This window comes from Muscardinus avellanarius (genome assembly GCF_963383645.1).
Source record: "Muscardinus avellanarius genome assembly, chromosome: 12".
NCBI lineage: Eukaryota > Metazoa > Chordata > Mammalia > Rodentia > Gliridae > Muscardinus > Muscardinus avellanarius.
Window position 1 is genome coordinate 12105509 of NC_137798.1, and position 27296 is coordinate 12132804.

General features: G+C 46.5%; 2 protein-coding genes across 2 annotated transcripts; both read right to left on the reverse strand.

Annotated features, from left to right (window-relative positions):
• Nucleotides 1-1874: 1874 nt before the first annotated feature.
• Nucleotides 1875-6467, reverse strand: LOC308271244 (normal mucosa of esophagus-specific gene 1 protein; the record flags this gene model as incomplete). The annotated part of the gene is made up of 4 exons (XM_080707472.1): nt 1875-1943; nt 4324-4384; nt 5728-5813; nt 6432-6467. The coding sequence occupies 4 exons, from the start codon at nt 6465-6467 to the stop codon at nt 1875-1877; spliced, it is 252 nt and encodes an 83-aa protein (XP_080563598.1).
• Nucleotides 6468-11038: 4571 nt separating this feature from the next.
• AFG2B (AFG2 AAA ATPase homolog B) lies at nt 11039-27072 on the reverse strand (the record flags this gene model as incomplete). Its single annotated transcript, XM_080707970.1, has 8 exons — nt 11039-11188; nt 12607-12732; nt 14062-14192; nt 16426-16618; nt 17889-18098; nt 20020-20178; nt 23634-23819; nt 26011-27072. The coding sequence occupies 8 exons, from the start codon at nt 27070-27072 to the stop codon at nt 11039-11041; spliced, it is 2217 nt and encodes a 738-aa protein (XP_080564096.1).
• Nucleotides 27073-27296: the final 224 nt, after the last annotated feature.

The window sequence follows — 27296 nt, forward strand, 5'->3', positions numbered from 1 at the left end:
GTTTAAAAAGGGCTGGGGGAGCCAGGTGTGGTGGCACGTGCTTGCAATCCTAGTACTTGGGAGGCTAAGACAGGAGAATCACAGTTTCACAATCAGCCTCAGCTACTTAGTGAGGCCCTCCACAACTTAGTGAGACCGTTTCAAAAATAAAGAATGAAGGCCGGGCGTGGTGGCGCACGCTTGTAATCTCCGTGCTTGGGAGGCAGAGACAGGAGGATCGCGCAGGTTCGAAGCCAGCCGCACGCGCTGGCTTAGGAGACCCTGTTTCCAAATATAAAAAAAAATGTAAAAAGAGGTCTGGGAGTGTAGCCCGGAGGTAGAAGGGCTTCCAGGAACCCCAGTACCACCAAAAAATAAATAAATAAAAAAATAAAAAATAAATAAAGAATGAAAAATGGGGCTGGGGTATAGCTTGAAGGTAGAATGCCCTTGGGTTCGATCTCCAGTAACAATGAAAATAAATGAATAAATAATAATTTTTTTAAAAGAGCTAGGGGTGTAAGGCCGGGCATGGTGGTGCACGCTTATAATCCCAGCATTCGGGAAGCTGAGACCTGAGGATCACGGTTTGCGGACAGCCTCAGCTACTTAGTGAGGCCCTCTGCAACTCTGTGAGACCTGGTTTCAAAATAAAGAATAAAAAGTAGGGCAGGGGGTGGAGCTCGAAGGTCAAATGGCCCTGGGTTCCATCTCCAGACCCGTGGGAAAAAAAAATGAAAAATGAAAAAAGAGCTAGGGGTGTAGTTCAGAAGTAGAAAGCACCTAGATTTAATCCTCAGTTCATGAAGAGATTATATTATGCATATAATATGATATCATATGTACTGGTATTGGGAAGAGAGTTTAAAAAGTATTAATGTATCAGTCCTGGGAAAGATGTCCAACCTTGAAACATATCGTCTTTACTAAGAAAGCCAGGGTTAGCTAACATGTCCTTGCATTCCTAAGAACAATTTAACACATTGTGGGGGAAAAGACGAAAGGTAAAAGCCTGTGTCTGGAGACAGAGATGCCTCCCTCTCAGGCCATAAATCTGGGCCTGTGTTTGGAGACAGAGATGTCTCCCCCTTTCAGGCCATAAACCCAGCTGGAGAGATAACAGAAGCAGAGCCGGGGCTGGCGATAAGGTGTAACATGATCTCCAAAAATCAAAGGGACCTGCTGGACTTAGACAGGATAAATATTCAGTGAACTGGAGTTCGTTGGCATTTTCGTTCGAATTGCCCCCCTGTGTCTCCTCCGGCACAGGGCTGTGACTATCTCTATATTTCTATCCTTTAATAAACTTCTTTAAATCTGCAGCAGCTGTCCAAGCGATGAATACTTATTCTTAGCTTAGGACAAGAATCCACGGTTTTTCTGTTTGTCTCTGTGTGTCTGGTGGTGGGGGGGATTATTTCACACCACACACCTTTCCCCCCCCAACCTATCCCCTGCAACATCATATATATGTTTTATATATGCATATATATTTTTCCATAAAAAGTTGTTCTCTTCCATTTAAACACACACTTAAGATATTTTGCACAAATTATATTTTATTTCAGATAACAATCCAATTTACAAATTTTTATACAGTTCAAGAAACTGGCATCATAAACATACAAAGTTCAACATGTAATATTCAAAGTTATATTTGATGTGATTGTATTTGATATACTGCTCAAAGCAATAAACAAAGAAACTTATTTAAATAACTCTCTTGGTTATTACGGCTCTGCCTTTAATTCTTCATCCAGAGTCCAAAGAATGTAGACAGCCCCTGAGAACGTAGCGGAAGCATTCCCGTCTACCTGTACCCACGGCCTAGTTCCCGTGGGAGTGTTCCCACTAGACTCACAGAGCACTCTTTGGGGAAGAGAAGCAAGAACAGGTCACTTGGCTGCCCTCCGGGCCCTCTGGAGCTCTTCAATGGGCTTCCATTGTTGGTTGATTGTTATGAGCTTAAAAAAAAAAAAAAAAGGAAGGAAGGAAAAAAAGAAAAAGTAAACAAATGAAATGTTAAGTATGCAGCTACGTCTCGCTCCATTCTGGAGTTTGTCCGCGCTCCCTTTAGGGAGAGCCTCACCATAGAGCTCAGATCAGAACCACCTCTTCCCATCTCTACGACACGCGCCTAATAGTAACGTAAGCTGATTTCTATCCATCCGTCCCTCACGCCCTTGGATGCCTAAGTGTTATGGATTCAAAGAAAAAGGCTGCCCTATTTTCATTAGTGGTTTATGGGGTTTTTTTTTTTGTTTTGTTTTGTTTTGTTTTGTTTGTTTGGCGGTACTGGGTTCCTGGAAGCCCTTCTACCTCCGGGCTACACTCCCAGACCTATTTTACATTTTTTAATTTGGAAACAGGGTCTCTTAAGCCAGCGCGCGGCTGGCTCAGAACCTGCGCGATCCTCCTGTGCGGGGATTACAAGCGTGCGCCACCACGCCCGGCAGGTTTATGGGGTTTTTAAAAAATTTGCTGAGGTAGTATAAGAGCTACAAGTTCAAAAGGTGTGCCTGCTCCTCAGAAGTGGATGTGCAAGGCTCCTAGCACAGCTCGGGACACAATAGCTGAGAAGAGGATTCCCTCTGCGCGACTGCCCTTTCTGTGACGGCACAAATGATCCATGGTCCCCAACAGGGCACAAGGGACAGTGCCGTGGACAGGGTGAATTTCCAAACACAGATTCACATTCAGACATTCCCACTTATCCTCATGAGTGTCCCAGGGCCCCAGGATCTAGGGAATGTCACTAGTTGTAAGGATCCTGAATGACCTTCATGAGGTCAGTTAGCTGAGAGTTTGTATTAGAAAATGTTTTAAAAGTTTTTTAAAAAGCCAGGTGTGGTAGCGCATGCTTGTAATTCCAGCATTTGGGAGGGTGAGACAAGGGGATTGTGATTCCAAGCCAGCCTCAGCTGCACCTCAGTGAGCCCCTGTTCAAAAATAATAATAAAAAATAGGGCGGGAGGTGTAGCTGGGAGGTAGAATACCCCAGGGTTTCATCCCTAGCACCCCCCCACAAACACATGTGCATGCACACGCGCACGCGCACACACACACACACGTATTTCTTGGCAGTTGTAACTAGTGTTCATTCCAACAGACCCAATGTTTCTCACTTCCAAAATATTTAAATTGTTAAGAAGTAAAACCTAGCCAGGCATGGTGGCTTATGCTTGTAATCCCAGTACTTGGGAGGCTGAGACAGGAGGATTGCAAGTCTGTGGCCAGCCTCAGCTACCTAGGCCCTCCACAACTTCATGAGATCCTGTTTCAAAATAAAGAATAAAATATAGGACTAGCCGGGCGTGGTGGCGCACACTTGTAATCCTCACGCTTGGGAGGCTGAGACAGGAGGATCGCACGGGTTCGAAGCCAGCCTCGGCTACTTCGTGAGGCTCTCAGCAACTTAGTGAGACCCTGTTTCCAAATAAAATATAGAAATAAGTCTGGGAATATAGTCTAGTAGTAGAAAGCCCCTGGGTTGCACCCCCAGTACCACAAAAAAAAAAAAAAATAGGGCCGAGGGGGCATAGCTCAGAGGTAGAATGCCCTTGGGGTTCAATCCCCTGAGCCGAGGGGGCATAGCTCAGAGGTAGAATGCCCTTGGGGTTCAATCCCCTGAACCTAAAAAAAAAGTAAAAAGTAAAACCTTTTCTGTAGTCAGGCATGATGACCTATAATCCCAGTACTGGGGAGGCTGAGGTAGAATCGCAGGTTCAAGGACAGCCTCAGCAAGTAGTGAGACTCAGCAACCTAGTGAGCTTCAAAATAAAAATAAAATATTTTGGGGGGTGTAGCTCGGAGGTTGAAGGCCCCTGGGTTTCATCCCCAGTACCACACGCACATGCAGTCTTTGCTGTAGTCTCAAAAGAGTGAGTGGGAATTAATCTCCCTAGAGTAAAACATGCTCCTGTGTTCAGGAGCGAGTTATCTAGCCTGAAAGACTTAGATTAACTTGAGAAAAGTAAGGATACAATGAGATAATAAAATGAGATAATATATTACAATGATGATGTAAGTTTTATTCGAGTGCTTACTCTGGGCCAGGTGCTGTGCAAAAGGCTCTCTGTATTTTATTTTCTTTAATCCTCTTAACTCCGAGGCAGAGCCCCGCCATCGTGCCCATTTTATTGATTCTGAGACCCTTGGAGCAATCAAAGTGTCTCAAATCACCTGTGAGTAACGGAGCACGGCTTTGAAGTGGATTGCTAAGACTCTTCCATTAACATTTCATCAAATGGTACTTTGATCTAATGGAACTAAATCTATTTTGCTGACAAAGGCGCTGGCTGGGCTTTGGGCTGAATGTAAATGGTGTATTTTTAACGGGGATACCTTTTGAGATACAGTAGGATCCACATCTTCCCAAGGCTCTGGATTTCTTTTTCGATCGAGACTAAAAACAAAAGAAGGGTTAATTCAACATGAAAGCACTAGTGAATTTCAACAAACACTGACACTGAGTCTATAAACACGCCAGATGGCAGGCCCCATCTTCACACTCAGGATTCACCTGTTAATTCATATTAGGGACCAGCAGTATTAACTGAAACTGACGGAGGATCCACGAAGGGACTTTAATGGTTTGGCTCAAGCGGAGATCAATTCCTCTGCCGGGTAGGAATGTGTTCTCTTTATTGGGCTAAACTGGAGAACACTCCCCAAGCAGAGTAACAATGGAAGGGGAGGTGCTAGGCTGAGGGCCAGCGTTCAGGTCAGGGGAGCAATTTTGGAAGGTTCAAGGGGCAGGGCTTGACCTCTGTGGTGCTGCCCCAGGGCACCAGCCCCCCGGCCCTTGGTCAGCCGGAGTTCCTGCCCTGTCCAGCCCGGCGCTTACTTTCTTATATTCAAAGTTGAAATTTATTTTATGAAGGTATCGCTTTGAATCTTACTATGATATATAATTACAAGGCATAGATTAAAAAAAAAGTATAGAAAAAACAAAGTCAAGATTTAAAATGGCAGACAATTCCAATTCTGCGACACCTGGGAAGACCTAAATTGAAATTTAAAACCTTAATCAGCCGGGCATAGTGGCTCACGCTTGTAGTCCCAGCATTCGGGAGGCTGAGACAGGAGGATTTTGGTTCTCAGACAGCCTCAGCTACTTAGTAAGGCCCTCTGCAATTTAGGGAGACCCTGTTTCAAAATAAAGGATAAAAGCCGGGCGTGGTGGTGCACGCTTATAATCCTAGCATTTGGGAGGCTGAGAGTGGAGGATCACAGTTCGCAGACAGCCTCAGCTACTTAGTGAGGCCCTCTGCAAATTAGTGAGACCCTGTTTCAAGATAAAGTTTATAAAAAAAAAAAATAGGGCTGGGAGTGTAGCTTGGAAGTAGAATGACCAAGTTCCATCCCCAGTACCACAAAAGAAAAACCCTAATCAAATGACTACATTTTATAATATATATCTATGTATATATACCCTCATATTATTTAAGAACTTCAAATTTCAAAACTTAAATCTTCTTAAAAAAAAAACAAATTTTGATTCATTGCAGGAGAGTGAAAGAGGGCCGCTAAATGAAGGGATGTCTGGACACAAGGAACGGTCACTACTATCAGAACCTGATCGTCTTCTGGTGCCGGGATGCTTTCTTGGCTGGCTCCAAGTCTGCAGTTTGACAACCTTATCCACAAGAACAAACTAGAGAATCGGTGTCGTGCATTTCAGAAACAAGAATCAGCCAAACATCGCCAAAAACTTTTTTTTTTTTTAAATAAAAGAGGCCTACTTACATGATGTCGGGTTTTTGTAAGGAATACACCGCGAACGACGAGGCTCCACACGCTGCCACAGTCATGAACAGCGCCAGGGGGATGAGCTACCGAGTAACAGGTTGGGGTGAATTCGGTATGAAAACTGAGATTTAACAAAGCAGCTACACATCACTCCTATTTTCTTCAATATCTACAACATCTTTTCGTCTTTAAAAAATTAAGACTTAGCCAGGCGTGGTGGCGCAGTTTGTAATCCCCGCGCTTGGGAGGCTGAGACAGGAGGATCGCAAGGGTTCGAAGCCAGCCTCAGCTACTTAGTGAGGCTTTCAGTAATTTAGTGAAAACTTGTTTCCAAATAAAGTATAAAAGGCCAGGCATGGTGGCGCAGCTTGTAATCCCTGCGCTTGGGAGGCTGAGACAGGAGGATCGCAAGGGTTCAAAGCCAGCCTCAACTACTTAGTGAGGCTCTCAGCAACTTAGTGAGACCCTGTTTCCAAATAAAGTATAAAAAAAGGTCTGGGAGTATAGCCCAGAGGTAGAAAGCCTTTGGGTTCCACCCCCAGTATCACCTAAAAATAAAAATAAATAAAGTATAAAATAGGTCTGGGAGTATAGCCTGGAGGTAGAAAAGCCCCTGGGATCCACCCCCAGTACCATAAAAAAAAATTATATATATATAAAGACTTACAGTCAAGATTTTCGACTGCTTTTTAAACACTTACTTCCTTATGTCTCATTAAGGTTCGGAAAAAGCCCATGATGACCTCAGTGTAGAATGCTAAATCTGGAAGAAGAAGAAGAAAAAGAAAAAAACAAATCCAAGACAGTTGATCAAAGCTTTGGCTACTAGGAACCAACCTAGGGGACAGCCTTTCCAGCGCGCTGAAAAGTTCCCAGCGGGGCAGCTGCCTCGGAAAGCCGGCTCACCTAGAGGATGCTAACGCCCGGAGCGGCCGCTGCGCTGGCTCCGCCTTAAGTACTGACCGCAACCGCTGGGCCGGGCTCTCGGGGGCGCGCGGGGCGGGTGCCCGGCCCCCGGGCGCCCCCTGCAGGACTCCGGGCGCAGGTGCAGGCGCAGGTGCGGGACGCTGGCCGCCCACGCCATCCTCACCTGTGGTCCTGGACCGCTCAAGGCCACCCTGGCGAGGAGCCTGGGAGGGTCTAGTGTGGAAGGAGGCGTCTGGGGAGAGCACGAGGAGCGCCGATGGCTGAGGTCTGGGTGAAAGGAAATCGACATTTCCAAAAGGGCAGAGCCACATGGGGGGCGGGTCTCAGGGTTGGCTTCCCACCCTGAACCCCGCGTGCAGGCGGGTAAGTTAGAATGAATTCAGTCATAGCCAAGCGTGGTGGTGTACACCTGTGATACCAGTACTTGGGAGGCTGAGACTGCAGGATTGCGGTTCGCTGACAGCCTCAGCTAGATAGTCTATTAAAAAAAAAAATAGGGCTGGGGATGTATCTCGGAGGAAGAATTCCCCGGGTTCCATCCCCAGTAGTGAAAAATAATGAAATAAAATAAAATAAAATAAAATAAAATAAAATAAAATAAAATAAAATAAAATAAAATAAAGCTGGGGGTGTAGCTGAGAAATAGGATACCTCTGGGTTCAATCCCAGTACCAAAGGGGAAAAAAATTCACATTTAAAAATCCAAAAATGTGATGCAGCACACAGAGAAATACTTTATAAATTTTATTTCAGCATAACTCTGTGTTGTTTTTTCCATTAAAACATTATCAGGAGCCGGACGTGGAGGCACATGCTTGTAACCCCAGGGCTTGGGAGGCTGAGATAGGAGGATCGCACAGGTTCAAAGCCAGCCTCAGCTACTTAGTGAGACCCTGTTTCTAAATAAAGTATAAAATAGGTCTGGGAGTATAGCCCGGAGGTAGAAAAGTAGCTGGGTTCCACCCTCAGTACTACACACACACAAAATAAATAAATAAATAAAAAATAAAAAAAATAGGGTTGGGAGTGTAGCTCAGAGCTAGAATGCCCAGGTTCCATTCCCAGTAGCACAAAAAATAAAAATTATATATATATATATATATATATATATATATGATTTTTATATATATGAATTATATATACAGTGTCTTCTCTCATCCCTGAAATATTATATATGTCATATACAATATATCATATATCAGGGATGAGAGCAGACACTAAAGAAAGAACCAGGCTTCCAAGAGGAAGGGCTGTTTTTGCAAGACCCCATCAACAGGCTTCACCTTTGAGTGCCCTCCCAGCTCTCCCCGAAACCAGCAACCACGCCTCACAGCTTTAGGAATCATGGTAACAGTCTCACTAAGCCAGGGCCGAGTGACAGGCAGCGAGCCGCATTCCCGCAACAGTATTAAGACTCGGAGATGTCCCAGGTGCATGACTAGGGAGTGGGGGGTGTGATCAGAGCCTGCGCTTTCCGCACCCCTCTCTGAGCTACTGTGATTCACAACAGACGCTCCGTTGTTTGAAAGCAGTTTGGAATGCAAGCTGTCAGTGGAAGGGAAACGTTTTACTGTTCCCTGGAAATGGCCCGACCCGTCTGCATGTCAGTCCCACTTTAGTTATACACATGGGTTTTGCAATCAGACCTGAGTACCCTGCAGCACGTGGTGACTGGCTTGGAGTAAAGTACACTTACCCTTTATTAGTGTCCATCTATCTGTCTGCAAAATGGGGACACGCCTAATTCAGGGACGATGCATTCAAACCCTCTGGTGCTCTGCGCTGTGGGTAGTGGTCATTGGAGAAACAGCTAGTTATTTGCAAAGATTTGCTTTATACAAGGCAGATCATAAATGTAGCTTTCCCCTCACTATTTGACAAGGGTTCTTAGTGTGTAATCCCAGAAATATAATAGGAGACATTTGCTGATTGGTTAGATCCACATCAGATAATTCAAAGAATATTTGACATTAATTCTGCCTGGTGGGGTCCTACAGAACCACAGAAGTCTTAATGTGTCTCCTGTAGGATTTCCAAGGTTACTTTTGTCAGAAGTGTGTGTGTGTGTGTGTGTTACTGGAGATGGAACCCAGGGGCATTTCCACCTCCGAGCTACCCAACCCTCTTTTTTATTCTTTATTTTGAAACAGGGTCTCACTGAGTTGCGGAGGGCCTCACTAAGTAGCTGAGGCTGGCCGCGAACCGCGATCCTCCGGTCTCAGCCTCCCAATACTGGGATGACAAGCCAAGCGTGCCCACCACGCCCACTCATCATTCAGTTCTTCAGCAATACTAACACTGGGCATCTAAAATGCAGTGTAGTTCACAGTCTCACCACCACCCAGAGAGTAGAGAGGAGGCCAGGGTCTCCCCAGCCCACCAGCTGCCTGGATCACCAGAAGCAGGTGCCGCTCCCAAAGGCGCCCACCCCCAACACCAAGTCGCACCGCCCTCTGTGGAGACTGCTATGCCCAGGCCTTGGAGGGGCTCTGCCTCCCCTCCCCAACTATCAGAACTTCCAGAACATTCTCTAGTTAGTCACCCAGACCTGCAGGGGCCCAGAGCCCCTACCTCCGGGCTACGCTCCCAGACCTATTTTATATTTTATTTGGAAACAGGGTTTCTTAAGCCAGCAAGGCTGGCTTCGAACCTCCTTGACCCTCCTGTCTCCGCCTCCCAAGTGCGGGAATTACAAGTGTGCGCCACCACGCCCGGTTTCCTATTATTTTATTTTATTTTATTTTATTTTGAAACAGGGTCTCCATAAGTGGAGGGCCTAAGTAGCTGAAGCTGGCCCCGAAACGCTATCCTCTGGTCTCAGCCACCCAAATGCTGGGATTACAAGCGTGCGCCACCACACCCAGCTTCTATTTTTATTTGGAAACAGGGTTTCACTAAGTTGCTGAGAGCCTCACTAAGTAGCTGAGGCTGGCTTTGAACCTGTGCGATCCTCCTGTCTCAGCCTCCCAAGCACGGGGATTACAAGTGTGCGCCACCACACCCAGCTACCTTCTGGCTTTAAATAATCATCTATAGGCCGGGCGTGGTGGCGCATGCTTGTAATCCCCGCGCTTGGGAGGCAGAGACAGGAGGATCGCACAGGTTCGAAGCCAGCCGTGCTGGCTTAGGAGACCCTGTTTCCAAAAATAAAATAGGTCTGGGAGTGTAGTCCGGAGATAGACGGGCTTCCAGGAACCCCAGTATCACCAAAAAAAAAAAAAATAAATAAATAATCATCTATACATCCATGAAGGAACATAAGGTCAAATACCCAAAGACTTTCTTTTTTGTGTCTATCTGTACTTTCTAGACTACTACTTCTGTAATAAAGGAAAATAAAATGTACATATATCTCCTTAAAAATTACTACTGCAAAAGGAAAAAATGTAAATATAATCACGCAGTACCATACAAGTGATCAAAATTAACATCACCATAACATGCAGCTGACATGCAACTCAGACGTGATGCTGAGGCAGGGCCACCCTGGTGGGATACCCAAGCCGAGTCCGCCATGACCGAACACTAGCATACGCAAAGCAGACCCCTGTTCTATAAAGTAGGTCTATACTCCTACTACAGAGAGCGTCCTTGAGGTAATGAAGTTCATTGAATAGATTGAAATATCAAGTTAATTTCCCTAAATTTGGTGACAGCACTGTGGTATAGAAACATATTTGTGAGAAAGACACAGGGAAGTATTAAGGGGCAAAGCGAGCCGCGGTCACGGAGCACGCAACAAGGTGCTCATCGAAGGCAGACCGCACTGTGGCGGTGGTCTCCGGAGAGAGCATCACTGGTGATGGAGCCATCAGCTTGTATAAACGTATCTGTGAAAGGCCGACTGACGCCTTTCTCAGGACACATCCCCTGTGCCAAGCACCATGGCACGGCTGTATGCTAGTCTTACACTGTTCAGAGAGTGGGGAAAGTGTGGCAAAATGTTAAAAACGAGAGATTCTGGGTTGGAGCACATGAGACTTCTCTCTAGTATTCTTGCAACTGTTCTCTAAAGTTATTTCAAAGTTACCAAAAAATCGGCAAAAACCCATCACCCTTACAAAATCAACACACAGATGCACACACGTTCTTCCTAAATTACAGTATTTAATATACTTCTTAGAAATCAGATGAGCCTTAGCTCAGGCACAAAGTTTTATTGTTCGTCTTCGCAATGGTGAGGATTAAACCCAGGGCCTCGCATCTGCTAGGAAAGCTCTACCATCGAGCCACTTCCCCAGGACTGAGCGTCTTTTTAATTTACAAAAAATATACACACATACTGTAAAAGTGTGAAGTTGCAAACCACAGGCAAATTCACATCTTAATTAATGTAAACAACGGAGTGAGGACATAGAGCAATGTTTAATATCTTCCAAGCTTAAAGCCCTTGTCTCTTAAATAAGTTTTCGTATGAAGTCAAGTCCCTGTGACTCAAGGAGGGCTTTACAGTCCTGAGGGATTTTGCAAAGTGTTCCTGTCTCACCGTGGTTGCTTCCAGGCCATCTTCTTGCAGAGCCAACAAAGCAGCCTGTAAAAGAAAAGCAATAAATATTAAATTTCCTTCTTTTTTAAATTAAAAACATCCATTTAGTAGACCGTAATTTCTCCTACATTAAGACTCAAGCCTTAGCCGGGCGTGGTGGCGCACGCTTGTAATCCCAGCATTCGGGAGGCTGAGACCAGAGGATCGCCATTCGCAGACAGCCTCAGCTACTTAGTGAGGCCTCTGCAACTCAGTGAGACCTGTTTCCTACACCCAGTACCATAAAACAAACAAACAAACAACACTTGAGCCTTAAGTGGGGAAAAGAAAAAGAAAAAAGCAAGCTGCAGAATAATGTACAGACTATGAGTCCACAGATATATTTAAAGATGAGAGGAAGCTTCCTGACCTCATAGTGTTAGACAGCACTGACCATCAAAGAAAGGACCTAGCACTCTCTGTGACCCACCAATCCTCCTTGTCACCATAATCACATATGGAATAGATAACCACACACATATGCCAACTGACATGTGCAAAAATTATCCATAGCAGCATAATTCATAATGGTAAAAAGTAGAAACCCAAATGTTAAAAAATTTAAGAATGGATAAATACAGAATATTCACATATAAATTATAAAGCCATGGAAACAACAAAGTACGGCTCCACACAAAACCACACATGGATTTTCAAACACAATATTGAGTTGATGCAGACAGAAAACACTACACTCAGTTAGTTCTGCTTGTGTAACAATAAAGAGCAGGCAAAACAGGCCCGGGTGGTGCCGGAGGTGGCGGGCCGAGGGAGGGAAGGGCCAAAGAGGAGCCTGGCCTGCGGTAACACTTCATGACAAGAGTGGTGGTAATAGCAGTGCGATCACTTCACATTAATTTCACAAACTATGTCCTTGTAACCTGTGCGTTTTTCTATGTTATCCTAGGCAAAAGCTTTCAGAAAAGGAAATACCTACAACGGCCTCTTCTACCCTCAAAGCCTAAACACCTTAAAATGGCCTACAAGGATCCATGTAACTGGCTTCTGGTCACTTCTCCATGTTTATCTGCTGCTGTTCTCTCTGCTATGGCCCAGCGTCAGGTCACCTCCTCCCTCCAATCCTCTGCACGTTATCCTGTCTCCAGCAGCTGGCTGGCTCCTTGACCAGCTTTCCAATTTCAGTTCATATATCTCCTCTCAGCCTCCTCCTATGTCCCAAGTCAGGGCTGACATTGACTCGTTCCCGAGGCACCTAACCCTTACTCACTGTCTCTCCACTCAGCAAGTGAGCTACCACTGGCCTCTCCACCGCCCTCCCCACCAACCTGTGTGCTCTGAAAGCAAAAGGGCATCTGTCTTAGAAGCACACAGCAAGTCTTTGGTAAGGACTTCCATGTCAGTGAAGAGTTGAGTAGATGAAGAAATGTTCTGACCACAGATTATTACTTCACTAATTAACTTACTTCTCTGCAGAGGTTTCTGAGATCAGCTCCAGAGAAGAAACAGGTTTCTGCTGCTAGATTGTCTAAGGAAACATCAGGCCCTATTGGCATGGTTTTTGTACAGACCTTTAAAATAGAAAGCCTGCCCTGGAACAAAATAAAAAAGAATATGGTCATATTTAAGAGACAAGATGAATATATATATATATATATATATATATATACACATACATATACATATATATATATATATATATTTTTTTTTTTTTTTTCTCTCTCTCTCTCTTTTTGCAGTACTGGGGATGGAACCCAGGGCATTCTACCTCTGAGTGACACCCCCAGCCCTACATTTTTTTTTTTTTTTTAAATCCATTACTTTGAAACAGAGTCTCACTAAGTTGCAGAGGGCCTCAGTAAGTAGCTGAGGCTGGCCAAGAACCTGCTATACTCCTGTCTTAGCTTCCCAAGTACTGGGATTATAAGTGTGCACCCTCTTCTGGATACAAAAAATGCTAATTAGAACAGCTTAAGAGGCAAATACATGAATTACCAGATAAAATTTAAAAGTATTACAGACATTAAATTTTTTTATAACTGAGCCGGGTGAGGTGGTGCACGTTTGTAATCAAGCATTCGGGAGGCTGAGACAGGAGGATCGCGATTCATGGCCAACTTCAGCTACTTAGTGAGACTCTGTTTCAAAATAAAGAATAAAAAATAGGGCTGGGGATGTAGCTTCGGAGGTAGAATGCCCCTGTGTCCCATTCCCAGTACCACAAAAACAAACAAACAAACAAACAAAAACTATAGCTTCAAATTTGATAAAAGCCCAAGGAAAGAAAAAACCCATTCTGTGAGTCCTTCATTACTTCCGTGTCAGCGCTCTGGATGTGAAGGGCAAAGGATTTACTGATTGACTTGGATGCACTGCATAATCTTGCAATCTCACATAATTTCCCTTTTAGCCTCTTTTAACACTTGAAGATTTCTCTATTCCAAAGCCGGGTGTGGTGGCGCACACTTGTAATCCCAGTATTCGGGAGGCTGAGACCAGAGGATCGCAGTTCGCGGACAGCCTCAGCTACTTAGTGAGGCCCTGTGCAACTCAGTGAGACCCTGTTTCAAAATCAAGAATAAAAAATAGGGCTGGGGGTGTAGCTCGGAGGTACCATCCCCTGACCCAAAAAAAAAAAAAAAAAAAAAAAAAAATTTCCCCATTCCAGTTGCAAAATCTACTGGAGCAGACTTGGCCCAGAGCCTGCCCCGACACTGACACCAGGTAACGACCTCTCTCTCTCCTGGGCTCGGGCTTCTCTGAAAGGCAGGGCCAGGCACTCAGCAAGAGCAGATGAAGATCATGACTTTACTGAAGGAAGGCCAGGGCAGGCGAGGAGGAAGCATGTGCCCTGCTCAGCAGGGCTCCGTGCTCCCCTACACCAGGCTGGTGTATTGCTCAGGTGAGTGTGCGATGCTTACCTTCTCATCTGGAGGGGGGATATAGATAATCTTATCTAATCTTCCGGGTCGTAACAAAGCGTCATCTAACACATCGGGCCTATTTGTTGCTGCAACAATCATTACGCTTCGATTAAACACTTCTTGGAACTCTGAGGAAAAAACATACAATACAAAGCAACGTCCATAAACTGTTGCTCATTAACTGTTTTAAGTTATACATCAGAAGGTCCATTTGTTTTTAAGTAGGGATAAACTCTTCTTAGGACAGATGCTTACACCCCTATCCAGACCACCTCCCTGATCACTTTATCTTTTTAGTGTGTGGTGCTGGGGATTGAACCCAGGGGTGTTCTACCAACCAGCTACACTCCCATCCCGATTTTTTATTCTTTATTTTGAAAGAGGGTCTCACTGATATGTGGAGGGCCTAAGTAGTGGAGGCTGTCTGTGAACCTGTGATCCTCCCGTCTCAGCCTCCCAAATGCTGGGATAACAAGCATGCCCACCTCTCCTGGCCTCCTGATCACTTTCAAGGCCCTCCAGACAAAGGGCATTAATCAGAGTAGCTCGTCCTGTGACGTCCTCCAGGTGAGAGCTGATGAAAAGGCCCAGAGCACAGTGGAGAACACCTCGCTGGCGAGCCCTCGAGGACTCGCTAAACTTAATGTCCTGCCCAGTAGACACAAGCACATGACTAACGAAGAAATGGACGGCTCCGAAGAGTCGTGGCTAGCCTGTCCCCAAGGAAGGAGACTGCTTTACTTTTCTCTTTCCAGAGGCAAAAATAATGACAATCAACCTAAGCTGTGGGTATGGAAATCCTGAATAGGGAAGAAACCTTTAAAAGCAGATGGGACTGGCCGGGCGTGGTGGCGCACGCTTGTAATCCCCGCGCTTGGGAGGCAGAGACAGGAGGATCGCGCAGGTTCGAAGCCAGCCGCGCGCGCTGGCTTGGGAGACCCTGTTTCCAAATATAAAATGTAAAAAGAGGTCTGGGAGTGTAGCCCGGAGGTAGAAGGGCTTCCAGGAACCCCAGTACCACCACCACCAAAAAAAAAAAAGCAGATGGGACAAAACCTTAGGCACAATAACAATCAAAATCCTTCGATAAATAATCAGCGGTTTTTCAGTGATGACACTTTGATTAAAATCCAAGTAGCAAGTTCCCTATATTTGCAAGCACCTTTGTTTTTTTAAACAGAGGCTGGGTTAACAACTGCCAGATACTGTAAAAGAAATTCCTGCAGTATACAATTTGATTAGTTAACTTCATAGGTCTCTTCTAATTCTAATTCTAGGGTGACATGTTCCTGATGAGCTGTTGAAACTCTCCTTCCATGGACTTATTTTTTAAAAACTATAAACAAGAACAAGAAAAAAATAAAGGAAAAAAATTATTTATTAGAGATAATGAAAGAAAATCAAACTGGATGTGGATAAAAGACTCAGAAAGAGAGGAAGCCAGACATGGGGGGCACACTCCTGTAATCCCAGTGATCTGGGAGGCAGAGGCAGGAGGATAGCAAGTTTGAGGCCAATCTGGGTAATTTAGGAAGACCCTGTCTCAAAATAAAAAATAAAAAGGGCTGGAGATGTACCTAGTGAGAGAGTCTTGATTCAACCCCAGGACGGCAGCGGCAGCGGCAGCAGCAGGGGTGGGGAGGGGGTCAATGGTCACTGTGCCCTCATTATAGCCAAGAAAATCTTTCCTCAAGGTAACTAGGTCTGTAACTTACTAAGATTATTGAAATAGTAATCTGTGGTTTTGCTTTACTTAGAAGTTTTTAGAAAATGATGAAAACTGGCTCTTCAAGATACAGAAATAAGAATAATCCCCCTTCTCTATTAGCAATATTATTTCTCATTCTTGGGAAATATAAAATTTATATTCATACACACCTAAGGTAATTCACTTTCTTTTCTTTTCTTTTTTCTTGTGTGTGTGTGTGAGAGCCCATAACTAGCATCGGGGACTGAACTCAGGGGCGTTCTGCCTGAGCCACACCCTAAACCCCTTTCATTTTTTACTTCAAAACAGTGACTCACTAGGTTCTGAGAGTCTTACTGTGTTGCTGAGGTTGACCTTGAACCTGTGACCCTCCTGTCTCAGCCTCCCAAGTACTGGGATTACAGGTGTGCCACTGTGCCTGGCTAAGGCAATTTATTATAAAATTTAGTTCACCTTGCCTGACCAAATCACATTTTTTGCCAGCCCTGTAAAACTCCCAACAGAATCCAACTGAAATTACATAAATCTTTGTATGAGATGAATTCAGCACCAGAATGCAATAGCATGTAAGGCCTGTACTTAATCTGGGTCTGAATTTTTGGTGTATTCTGGCTAATAAATACCTCTTCATTTTTTCTGCTCCTGGTATTTACCCTGTTGGCTGGATGTATTCCCTCTTCTCTCTGTGGTCTTCAGTCCCACTCCGTCTAACTCGTTCAGGAGAACGGAGAGAACGCGTTCTTGAACGTCACATCCTGTCCTGCTGCCTGAGCGAGACCCCACGATCGAGTCAATTTCGTCCAAAAACACAATCGCTGGAGTGTTCGCTCTTGCTTGTCGAAATACCTTTTATTAGGGGAAACACCGGAAGAAGCTGATGTTACCCACTACTCATGGAAATGAATGTTCTTTGCATTACTATTTACAAAATTTAAAATGTAATAGCTGGGCGTGGAGGGGCACACCCGTAATCCCAGTACCTGAGAGGCTGAGACAAAAGGATTGCAGGTACAGGTACAGCCTCAGCACACGTGGCGAGACTCCCATTAATCTAGTAAGATCCTGCTTCAAGTAAAAATTAAAAAAGTACTGGGGGTGTGGTTCTACTAGGGATAATGAAAGGAAATCAAACTCGATGGGATAAGAGACCAGAAAGAGAGGGAGCTGGATACGGTGGTGCACTCCTGCAATCCCAGTGATGTGGGAGGCAGAGGGAGAAGGTTCAGGCAGTCTGGGAGACTCAGGAAGATCCTGTCTCAGAATAAAAACTAAAAAGGACTCGTGATGCAACTCAGTGATAATGAGTCTTTGGATTTAATCCCCAGGATGGCAAAGGTGGTGGTAGTGGCGAAGGTGGAGGGTGGTGGGGATGTCCCTTAAAAAAAAAAAAAAAAAAAAACAAAGATTTTAAATGCCTGAGAATTGGAGAATGCAAACAAAAATCAAGAAATAATGGAGTAGTATATAGGAATTTTAAAAATCATTGTTTTGAAAGATATTTAATATGGAATTTCAAAAGGGACAATTTTAAGCTAAAAAAGCAGGAAAAAAGCCAGGCATGATGACGCACACGCCTGTGATCCCAGTCCTTGGGAGGCTGAGACAGGAGGACAGCAATTTGCGGCCAGCCTCAGCTACTTAGTGAGTGACCCTGTTTCAAAATAAAGAATAAAAAAGTGGGCCGGGGGTGTAGCTCAGAGGTAGAATGCCCCTGGGTTCCATCCCCAGTACTGAAAATATAAAATAAAATAAAAATAATGATAAATAAAAAATAAAAGGACTGGGGGTTTAGCTCAGAGGTAGAATGCTCCTGATGATCAATCCCCAGTACAAAAAAAAAAAAAAAAAAAAAAAAAAGCAGGATAAAGCTATTGATAAAAATTTATCTTCTATTTTGTTTAAAAAGAGAAAAGAAAAAAGACAAAGGCAACTCACCAAACTGTTAACAGTAGGTGCTGGGATTATGAGGGTCTCTTATTCAAACTGTCTTAATATTTTCTAAGTTTTCTATAAGCAAACATGTACAACTCTTATAATGGGAAAGAAAACATAGTTTGAAACATGAGGCCTGAAATAAAGTCAAAGTAAACTTGAGCACCCGGGGAGGGACACACACCTGAGACAAGGCCTTTTCTGAATCTCCAAGAAAAGGTGAGAAGAGGTCGGCTCCGCTCACGGCGACGAAGGAGCAGTGGCAGGCGGTGGCCAGGGCCCTCACCAGGGTGGTCTTGGCGCAGCCAGGGGGGCCGTAGAGCAGGAGGCCCCTTGGCTGGGTCAGGCCCATCCTGAGGAATTCCTGAGGGAATCTCAGAGGCCACTCAACACTCTGGGAAGAGGCAGACAGGAGACAGAAAGGTCGTTTTCAGTGTAACCAGACACCAAACAATTCAGGAAATTCACTCTCAGTGATTCTCAGGCACCTTTTACAGGTGGAAACACAGCCTGTTCTCTCCACAGAGCAGCCAGGGATTTTATTTATTTACTATTGTGTGTGGTGCTGGGGACTGAGCCCAGAAGCATTCTACCTCCAAGCTATATCTCCAGCCCTATTTTTTATTCTTTATTTTGAAACAGGGTCTCACTAAGTTGCGGAGGGCCTCGCTGAGTAGCTGAGGCTGGCCACGACTTCGATCCTCCGGTCTCAGCCTCCAAATGCTGTGATTACAGGTGTGCACCACCACGCCCAGCTCAGCCAGGAATTTCAGGCCACATTACTTCCTGCTTTAAGCCCTTCAATGACTTCACATCAGAACTAGAATAAAATCCAAACTCCTCACTCCTCACAAGGCCTTATGCCATCTACCTCCAAACACCTGACGTGCCCCGTCCCAGCCTGCACTGGCTCTTCTCCCCATCTCAACATCCCCGTCTTTCCGGCTGTCCCTCGCCATTCAGGCCCAGTTCAGATGGCATTCTCAGCTGGGCATGGTGGTGCACACCTGTAACCCCAGTTCTTGGGAGGCTGAGACAGGAAGACCGCAGGTCCCAGACCAGTCTCAGCAACATGACAAGACTCTCAGCAACTGAACAAGAGCTCGTTTCAAAATAAAAAGGGCTGGAGGTGTAGCTTGGAGGTAGAAGTCGCTGGGTTCCGTCCCCAGCACCACACACACACACACACACACACACACACACACACACACACACAGTCGCTCTCTTGGAGAGGCCGTCCCTAACCACTCCAGTCATAGCAGAGCCCCTCCTGCTGCAGCCCATCTTACACTAGAGCACTTATTAGTTTTTCCATGTTGGGTTATTGTTCAGCTCTTTCTAGAATGTATTCAATGGGCACCTCTAGGTCTTCAGCACCTAGATGACACCTGCCCAGAGCGGCGCTAAATAAATGTGAACTGAACCCCTAATGAGGCCCGCCTGCAGGGTCTACGGCTCAACTCTGATTTACAGGATGGCTTAGAAAGGTTAACTAGCCCAGCTCCTACTGCCTCATGCAGCAGAACCAAGATAGGCCCGTGATGCCACTCCAGGGCACTCAACTCTAATACGTGGCCACTAAAAGAATAAAAAAATAAGGCGAGATCGCTGAACCTAGGCTGCACCCATTCTAGTTAGGGCGACAGGCTTAAAGAATAACAACCAGGCCAGCGAAGGCATCCGAGGAGGAGCACCACAGAGGGGCACGGAACCCTCGCATGTCCGCTAAAAGTGAGCAGAAGAAAGAGGATGAGGAAGCAGAGGCCGCAGAGCTAAAGCGCAGACAGGAGGCGGGCACTAGGGACGCGCAAGGGGGGCACAGCAGGGACGGCGCTAGGCCAGGGAGCCACTTACAAGCCCCTGTGGAAGGGGTGGATCCTGGGAGCACAATCGGGAGTCCACTTCCCGTGGCCTAAGTGCTGGCCCCTCGCTGAAGACTGAGGGCTGAAGACTGAGGGTAGAACCCCCAAGGCAGGGCTGACTAGAATCACTTGTGTGTTGTCTGCAGCTGCTTTTGCACGCCTGCAGAGCTGAATAGTTGTGGCAGACCGTATGGCTCACTACCCTTAAAACACTTGCTGTCGGTCTATAGCAAATCTGCTGGCTTCTGTTCTAGATAAGCTATTTAAAGCAAAAACAAAGAGAGGGTTGAGGCCAGGAGGCATGAAAAGCAGTTCTGATGTCTGCAGAAGTCCAGCTGAGTCAAGGCTGGAAGTGACCCTGGAGCTAGGCTCCAGGTCTCAGGGGCAATCACATCATAAACACACAGGATGCTAATCCGTACGGTCTACTGGTCAAGGCAGATTGTTTATTACCTGTTTTAACTTCAGTTTTACGTCTTCAAGGCCACCAATCTGCTCCCAGCCAATAGGCTTGATGTCCATCAGTCCAATGACACTTCGAAATGATGAAGGCTGAATCTTTTTAAAAGCTTCATGGAAGTCTGTTTCATCAATCATGGGATTGTCTTGGTTCTGAAGAAATACACCCAAAAAAGTAAAATCAAACCAAAAATCAGGCAGGTCTTCTTTGTGGTGCACAAGCACAATCCCTTGTTTTTTTATTCCTCTGTTAAATTTATAAATCTTCCCAGTACTTGGGAGGCTGAGACAGGAGGACTAAAGGTTTGCGCGGCCAGCCTCAGCTACTTAGTGAGGCTCTGCAACTCAGTGAGACCCTGTTTCAAAATAAAATATAAAACAGGTTGGGGGTGTAACCTGGAGGTAGAAAAGTCCCTGGGTTCTATCCCTTCTATCCCCTACCACAAACTAATAATACAATAACAACAATAATAATAATAATAATAGAGTTTGAGTTCTTTTTAACAATCTTGCAACTTACCCATATGTTTTAAATTATTTCAAAACAAAAAGTATAAGAAATAACTGAAAGGGAATAATTTGTAAAGAAATAAAAAGTGAGCCAGGCATGGTGGTGCACAGTTCTAATCGCAGCAAGCCAGGTGCCGACACAGAAGGACTGCCAACTCTGAGGCCAGTCTCGGCAACTTAGCAATATCCGGTCTCAAAAAATAAAAGAAAGTCATTCAGTGGTACTTCTCCCCTGGTTCAACTCCAATACTAAATAAATAAAAAGTAAAAACTTTTCATGTTTAATGGTTGTCTTCTTTACTGTGAACTACCTGTCTTAGTAACTACTGTTTCTTTATAGATTTGTAAGCATTCATTTTCTATCACAGAAACTGAAATAAAAGTATTTTCCCCAGTCTTGACTGTGCTTACGATATTGTTTTCCAACCCCAAATGCTCAAATTAGCATATCATGTCCTACTTTAGCTAACAGCTTCTGTTATACTTAGGCCACCTTCACTCTAAAATTATATTCTGATTTTATTTTGTAAGCAGCTTTATTATTTCCCTGATCATTCTAGTGAAACAAAAATTTTATTGGTTAGAAATTCCTTACATTTCTCTTTGCTTCATCTATATTATATTTATCAAAGAATCTGCCCTCCTATCACATTTTGAATATACAGTTGTCCACAAATTCCCATTTTCAAGGATTATTTCACTTCATGTATATAAAATTATTCAAGTGAATATACATGTATTGAACTATTCTGAATAATATTCTCCAAAAGTGTCAACAACTGTAATATCTGGAAATTGAGATTGCTGGCAAATTTTACGTCATAATCTTCTATCTTGTTTAACTTCTCACCAAGAATGTTGTTATACAATTTTTGATAATACAGTTGTGTTGCTTAACGACAGGGATTCATTTTGAGAAATGTATCATTAGGTGGTCTTATCACTACAAACGTGAAGTACACTCACACAAACACACAAACCTAGATGGCCGCGCCTACTGCGCACCTGGGCTGCTGGTCTATGCCCTGTGCATCTGGCCCAGTGTTGGTCAAGACGTTGTTATGCGGCACACGGGGGTAGCACTTGAGGGGAAGAGTGCTTCTGGGGACACCCAGGACTTTGCCCACGAAGGCCAGTGCTCTACCACCCAGCACCTGGCAATTTAATTGGCTGGCAGTATGAGACGCTGGGTACCTGAGGACTAATCAATTTTAGGCAACGACAACTATCATTTGTACATCTCACCTACAGTTCAAATCACTTGTGGATTCATTATTTTGTTTGATTCTCATAACCACTTCAGGCATATAAATTCTTTCCCCTCTGTGTGCATTAAACTACATTCCTAGTTCCTTAATAGGAATACATCGCAGAAAGTTGAGCCAACTTTAACAGACCCCTCGACTGCCCTCGGAATCAAAGGCAGTAACAGTCACTCAGCTGCCTCGTGCAGGAAGGAGAAAGATGGAGCCAGTACCTTCCCAGAAGTCTCTGTCCTTCTTCCTTCCTGCCTCTCCTCCTCCACTTCCCCTGGGTCGTGGCACTATGCTTAGGCAGGCCCCTCCTCAGGTAGCAGCGGGCTCCACCCCAGGGCGCCAGCAGCTGACAGGTCCACCTAAGCCAGAGGTGCTCAAGGTCAAACCACAACTTCACAGCAGAGGAAATCCTGCATGTAAACCTCCTGCCCTGTCCCCCGGTACTGGCTCTCTCCCTCAAAGGCCATATATGCTCACACCCTGACATTTATTTCCAAATATAAAATAGGTCTGGCAGTGTAGCCTGGACGTAGAAGGGTTTCCAGGAACCCCAGTACCACAAAAAAAAGAAAGAAAGAAAGAAAGAAAGAAAGAAAGAAAGAAAGAAAGAAAGAAAGAAAGAAAGAAAGGGAAAACCTTTGAGTGGTGGCACACACTCGTAATGCCAACATTCGGGAGGCTGAAACAGGAGAATCACAGTTCGCAGACAGCCTCAGCTACTTAGTGAGGCCCTCTGCAACTCAGTGAGACCTTGTTTCAAAATAAAGAATAAAAAATAGGGGAAGGAGTATCACTCAGAGGTAGAATGCCCCTGGGTTCCATCCCCAGTACTAAAGAAAAAGAAAAAGAAAGAAAACCTTTGAGCCGGGTGTGGTGGCGCACACTTGTCATCGAAGCTCTTGGGAGGCTGAGACAGGAGGATCACAGTTCATCGACAGCCTCGGCTACTTAGTGAGGCCCTCTGCAACTCAGTGAGACCCTGTTTCAAAATAAAGAATCAAAAATAATGCTGGGGGTTTCACTCAGAGGTAGAATGCCCCTGGGTTCCATCCCCAGTACTGAAAAAGAAAAAGAATAAAATGAAAACCTTTGATTTTTCTGAACTGCTTTTCCTAGCTACTCTGGGCTTCAGCACTAGGGAATTTCTCTGAGTGGGGAAATGTACTGGATTGACCTGGAATACTCAGCCCTTTATCCCTGCCTTCAACCATATACTATTCATATGGAATTCAAGTATAAAACTCCACATTAAGAAACAGCTATGGAACCTACCAAAGGTAGCTTCCAAGAGGTACTTATCACCTGTGTGTGTGTGTGTGTGTGTGTGTGTGTGTGTGTGTGTTACTGGGGATGGAACCCAGGGGCATTCTACCTACAAGCTACACCCCCAGCCCTATTTTTTTTTTTTTTTTTTTGGTGGTACTGGGGTTCCTGGAAGCCCTTCTACCTCCGGGCTACACTCCCAGACCTATTTTTTTTATACTTTTTTATTTGGAAACAGGGTCTCCTAAGCCAGCGCACGCGGCTGGCTTCAAACCTGCGCGATCCTCCTGTCTCTGCCTCCCAAGCGCGGGGATTACAAGCGTGTGCCACCACGCCTGGCCCCAGCCCTATTTTTTATTCTTTATTTGGAAACAGGGTCTCACTGAGTTGCAAAGGGCCTCGCTAAGTAGCTGCTGAGGCTGTCTGCAAACCTGATCCTCCTGTCTCAGCTTCCTGGATGCTGGGATTACACACGTGCACCACCATGCCCAGCTGCTTACCACTTTTTAAACCGCTAAATTAATTCATTGCATTGATTAAAAAAATGAGCATAGATGTTCACAAATACACACTTCTTACCTTTTCACCGTGAAGGAGAGAGTGCATGGCCGCCTCCCTACAAAGCGCCGTCAGGTCAGCGCCAACGTAGCCCACGGTCATTTCTGCAAGGAGACCCAAGTCAACATGACTGGAGACCGGCATCTTTGAGGTAATCGCCTCCAGAATTGCCTTTCTCTGTTGAAGTGTGGGTGTCCCAATGACAACCTTTAGGCAAAACAAAAGCAAAATATTAAATCTACGGTTTGAAGTTGTTTCTTTATCCTCACAAGCCAATATGATCATTAAATGAACCAGTTCCAAACTAGTACTGTGCAATTTTAAGCCTATCTTAAATTCTGATTATATAAAAATCTCAATTTTCCAGTGGAGTTAAGAGTGGCTAGAAAGTTGCACAGTGAAAATTACATGTTGTTTAAGGAGATTTTGTTATTTTGGGGAACCTACCAAGTTCTAGGAGCCGGGAATGAAAAAGTAAGCCAGTCCATGGCCCTGCCATTTTGAAGCCTATTCAGGAAATGAGTAGAAGATGGTACAAGGAAGAAATCCACTCAGGTCCTGAACACAGTAAGCAAAACTGCTCAACTACCAATTATCTCCAGAATCCTACTATAATATTCAAATATTACCTAATCACTAAGCTTCAAACTATTCCTTAGGACTAGAAATCAATTTAGGACCAAAATTTGTAAGACCGGACAGCTTTATTTATTTGTGGCACTGGGGACTGAACCCAGGGGCAGTCTACCACTAAACTAAATCCCCAGCCCTACCTTATTTTTTTTTATTTTGAAACATGGTCTGGCTAAGTTGCTGAGGCTGGCCTTGAACCTATGAGCCTCCTATCTCAGCCTCCCAAGTACTGGGATTATGGGTGTGCACCACCACAGACAAGCAGCTATTTTTTTTTTTTTAACAAAACAGGACAGCTGTATTATTTGTGGTACAGGGGATTGAACCCAGGAGCATGCTACCTCCAAGCTACACCAACAGCCCTATTTTTTTTATTTTTTCTTTCTTCCTTTATTTTATTATTTATTTATTTATTTATTTATTTATTTATTTATTTTGCAGTACTGGAAATGGAACTCATGGGCATTCTACCTCTGAGCTATACCCCCAACTCTATTATTATTATTATTATTATTATTATTATTATTATTATCATTATCTGTTTTTGGCAAGTCTGGGGATGGAACCCAGGGGCATTCTACCTTTGAGCTACACCTCCTGCCCTATTTTTTATTCTTTATTTTGAAATAGGGTCTCTCTCACTAAGTTGCAGAGGGCCTCACTAAGTAGCTGAGGCTGTCTGTGAACCACGATCCTCCTGTCTCAGCCTCCTGAATGCTCAGATTACAAGTGTGCGCCACCACGCCGGGCTCCCAACCCTATTTTTTATTCTTTATTTTGAAAGAGGGTCTCATTAAGTTGCAGAGAGCCCCACTAAGCAGCTGAGGCTTGAGGCTTGACCACCAACCTGAGATCCTCCTGTCTCAGCCTCCTAAGTACTGGGGTTACAAGCCTGCATCGCCCCCACTGACCAACAGTACTTCAGGGGTAACTACGGGGTAGGGTAACTACCGGGTAGGGTACGGCGTCTGATAATGAATGGATAAATGTGGAGTTCATGCCTGCTTTGATTTAGCTTTTCCCTGCATTCTCCATTTTTATTTCAACACACTAACTTTTTTAAACTATCTCTTTTAAGTTCCTATTCCAAATCTATTGAGTTTAACATGCTTATAACACATCTAGTTTCCTTAAGCATAACATTATTGATAACAGTACTCATCTTCAGACCCTGCACCACAAACCATTCTCTAAGGGCCACCGTGCTTTCTGAAACAATTTAACTCTAGGGGCGGGGAGCAGGTCCTAGCTCACAGATCATATATGGACTCATTACAAGATACCCCAGTCAAGCTGGGCGGGGAGGCGCACGCTTGTAATCCCAGCATTTGGGAGGCTGAGGCTGGAGATCTCGGTTTGCGGACAGCATCAGCTACTTAGTGAGGCCCTCTGCAACTTGGTGAGACCCTGTTTTAAATAAAGAATAAAAAATAAAAATAAAGACTAGAGCGGGCCGTGGTGGTGCACACTTGTAATCCCAGCATTCGGGAGGCTGAGACAGAAGGATCTCAGTTCAAGGATAGCCTAAGCTAATTAGTGAGGCCCTCTGCAACTCAGTGAATCCCTGTTTCAAAATAAAGAATAAAAAAATAGGGCTGGGGTGTCGCTCGGAGGTAGAATACCCCTGGGTTCCATCCCCAGCACCGAAAACATAAAATAATAATAATAAAAAGATGCCCCAGCTCAGCCTCACCGACTCCCCAGCCCCAGAGCCCGAGGTTCCGGGGCCAGGGGGCTACCCTCCCCGCCCGCCCGGCCCAGTCACCTCTCGGTCAAACCTCCCAGGTCTGCGCAGCGCGGGGTCCAGCGCGTCGGGCCGGTTGGTGGCCCCGACCACCACCACCTCGCGGTCCCCGGCGAAGCCGTCCAGCAGCGTCAACACCTGGGCCACCACGCGGGCCTCGGGGGCCCGGTGCGCGCCGCCCCTGCGGGGACACAGCGCGTCCAGCTCGTCGAGGAAGAGCAGGCTGGGCCCGCGGCCGGCCATCGCCCGCGCGCGCTGGAAGACGCGCCGCACGTTCTCCTCCGTCTCCCCGGGCCGCGAGCCCTGCAGCGCGGGGGCGCTCACGGCCAGCAGCTCGGCGCCCGCCTCCCGGGCCGCGGCGCGCACCAGCTGGGTCTTGCCCACGCCCGGGGGGCCCACCAGCAGCACCCCGCGGGGCGCGGGCAGCCCCAGCGCGGCCAGCGCGCGCGGGAAGCGCAGCGGCAGGCAGAGCAGCTCCCGCAGCGCGGCGGCGGGCTCCGCCAGGCCCCCCAGCGGCGCCCCCGAGGGCGCGGGCGGCGGCGGCGGCGGCGCGGGCTCGGGGCTCAGCGCCACGCAGGTCCGCGCGGTGACCCGGCCCGCGGGCTCGGGCGCGCCGCCCACGATGTGCAGCGCGGCCACGGGCCCCGGGGCGCCGGGCGGCGCGGCCAGCACCAGGCCCAGCGCCACCGGCCGGTTCCGCAGCAGCTCCCGCGCCGCCTCCAGCACCGCGGCCGCGCTGGCCGGCGCCCGCAGCTCGGGCCGCACCGCCAGGCGCCGCAGCGGCGGGCAGGGCACCAGGCGCAGGCTGCTCAGGCGCAGGGGCCCCGCCGCCGCCGCCGCCCCGGGGCTGGCGCACTGCAGGTCCAGCTGCACGAAGCCGTCCGCGCCGTCCCGCCGCGGCCAGGCGGTGCAGAGCCCCAAGCCGCCCGCCGGCAGCGAGACGAGCACCGCCGAGCCCAGGCGCGCGCCCAGGGAGCGCAGGGCGGCCGGGCCCAGGCGGCAGCGCTGGGTGCCCCGGTCCCGCGCATCGACGGGGAGCAGCTTCAAGAGCCCCTCAGGGACGGCGCCTGAGTCCGGGGCCATGGCAGACGGAGGATGACCGCCTAGCCAACGCGGGCAGGAATCCCACCGGGGCAGGGATTCCACCCGGACAGGAATATCAACCGGACAGGAACCCCACCCGGACAGGAACCCCAGCCGGACAGGAATCCCACCCGGACAGAAACCCCACCCGGACGGGAAAGGCCGCAACACCGCGCTCCCGAGCCGGAAGCTGGCACTGCGCAGGCGCCGGGAGTGTCCCGCGG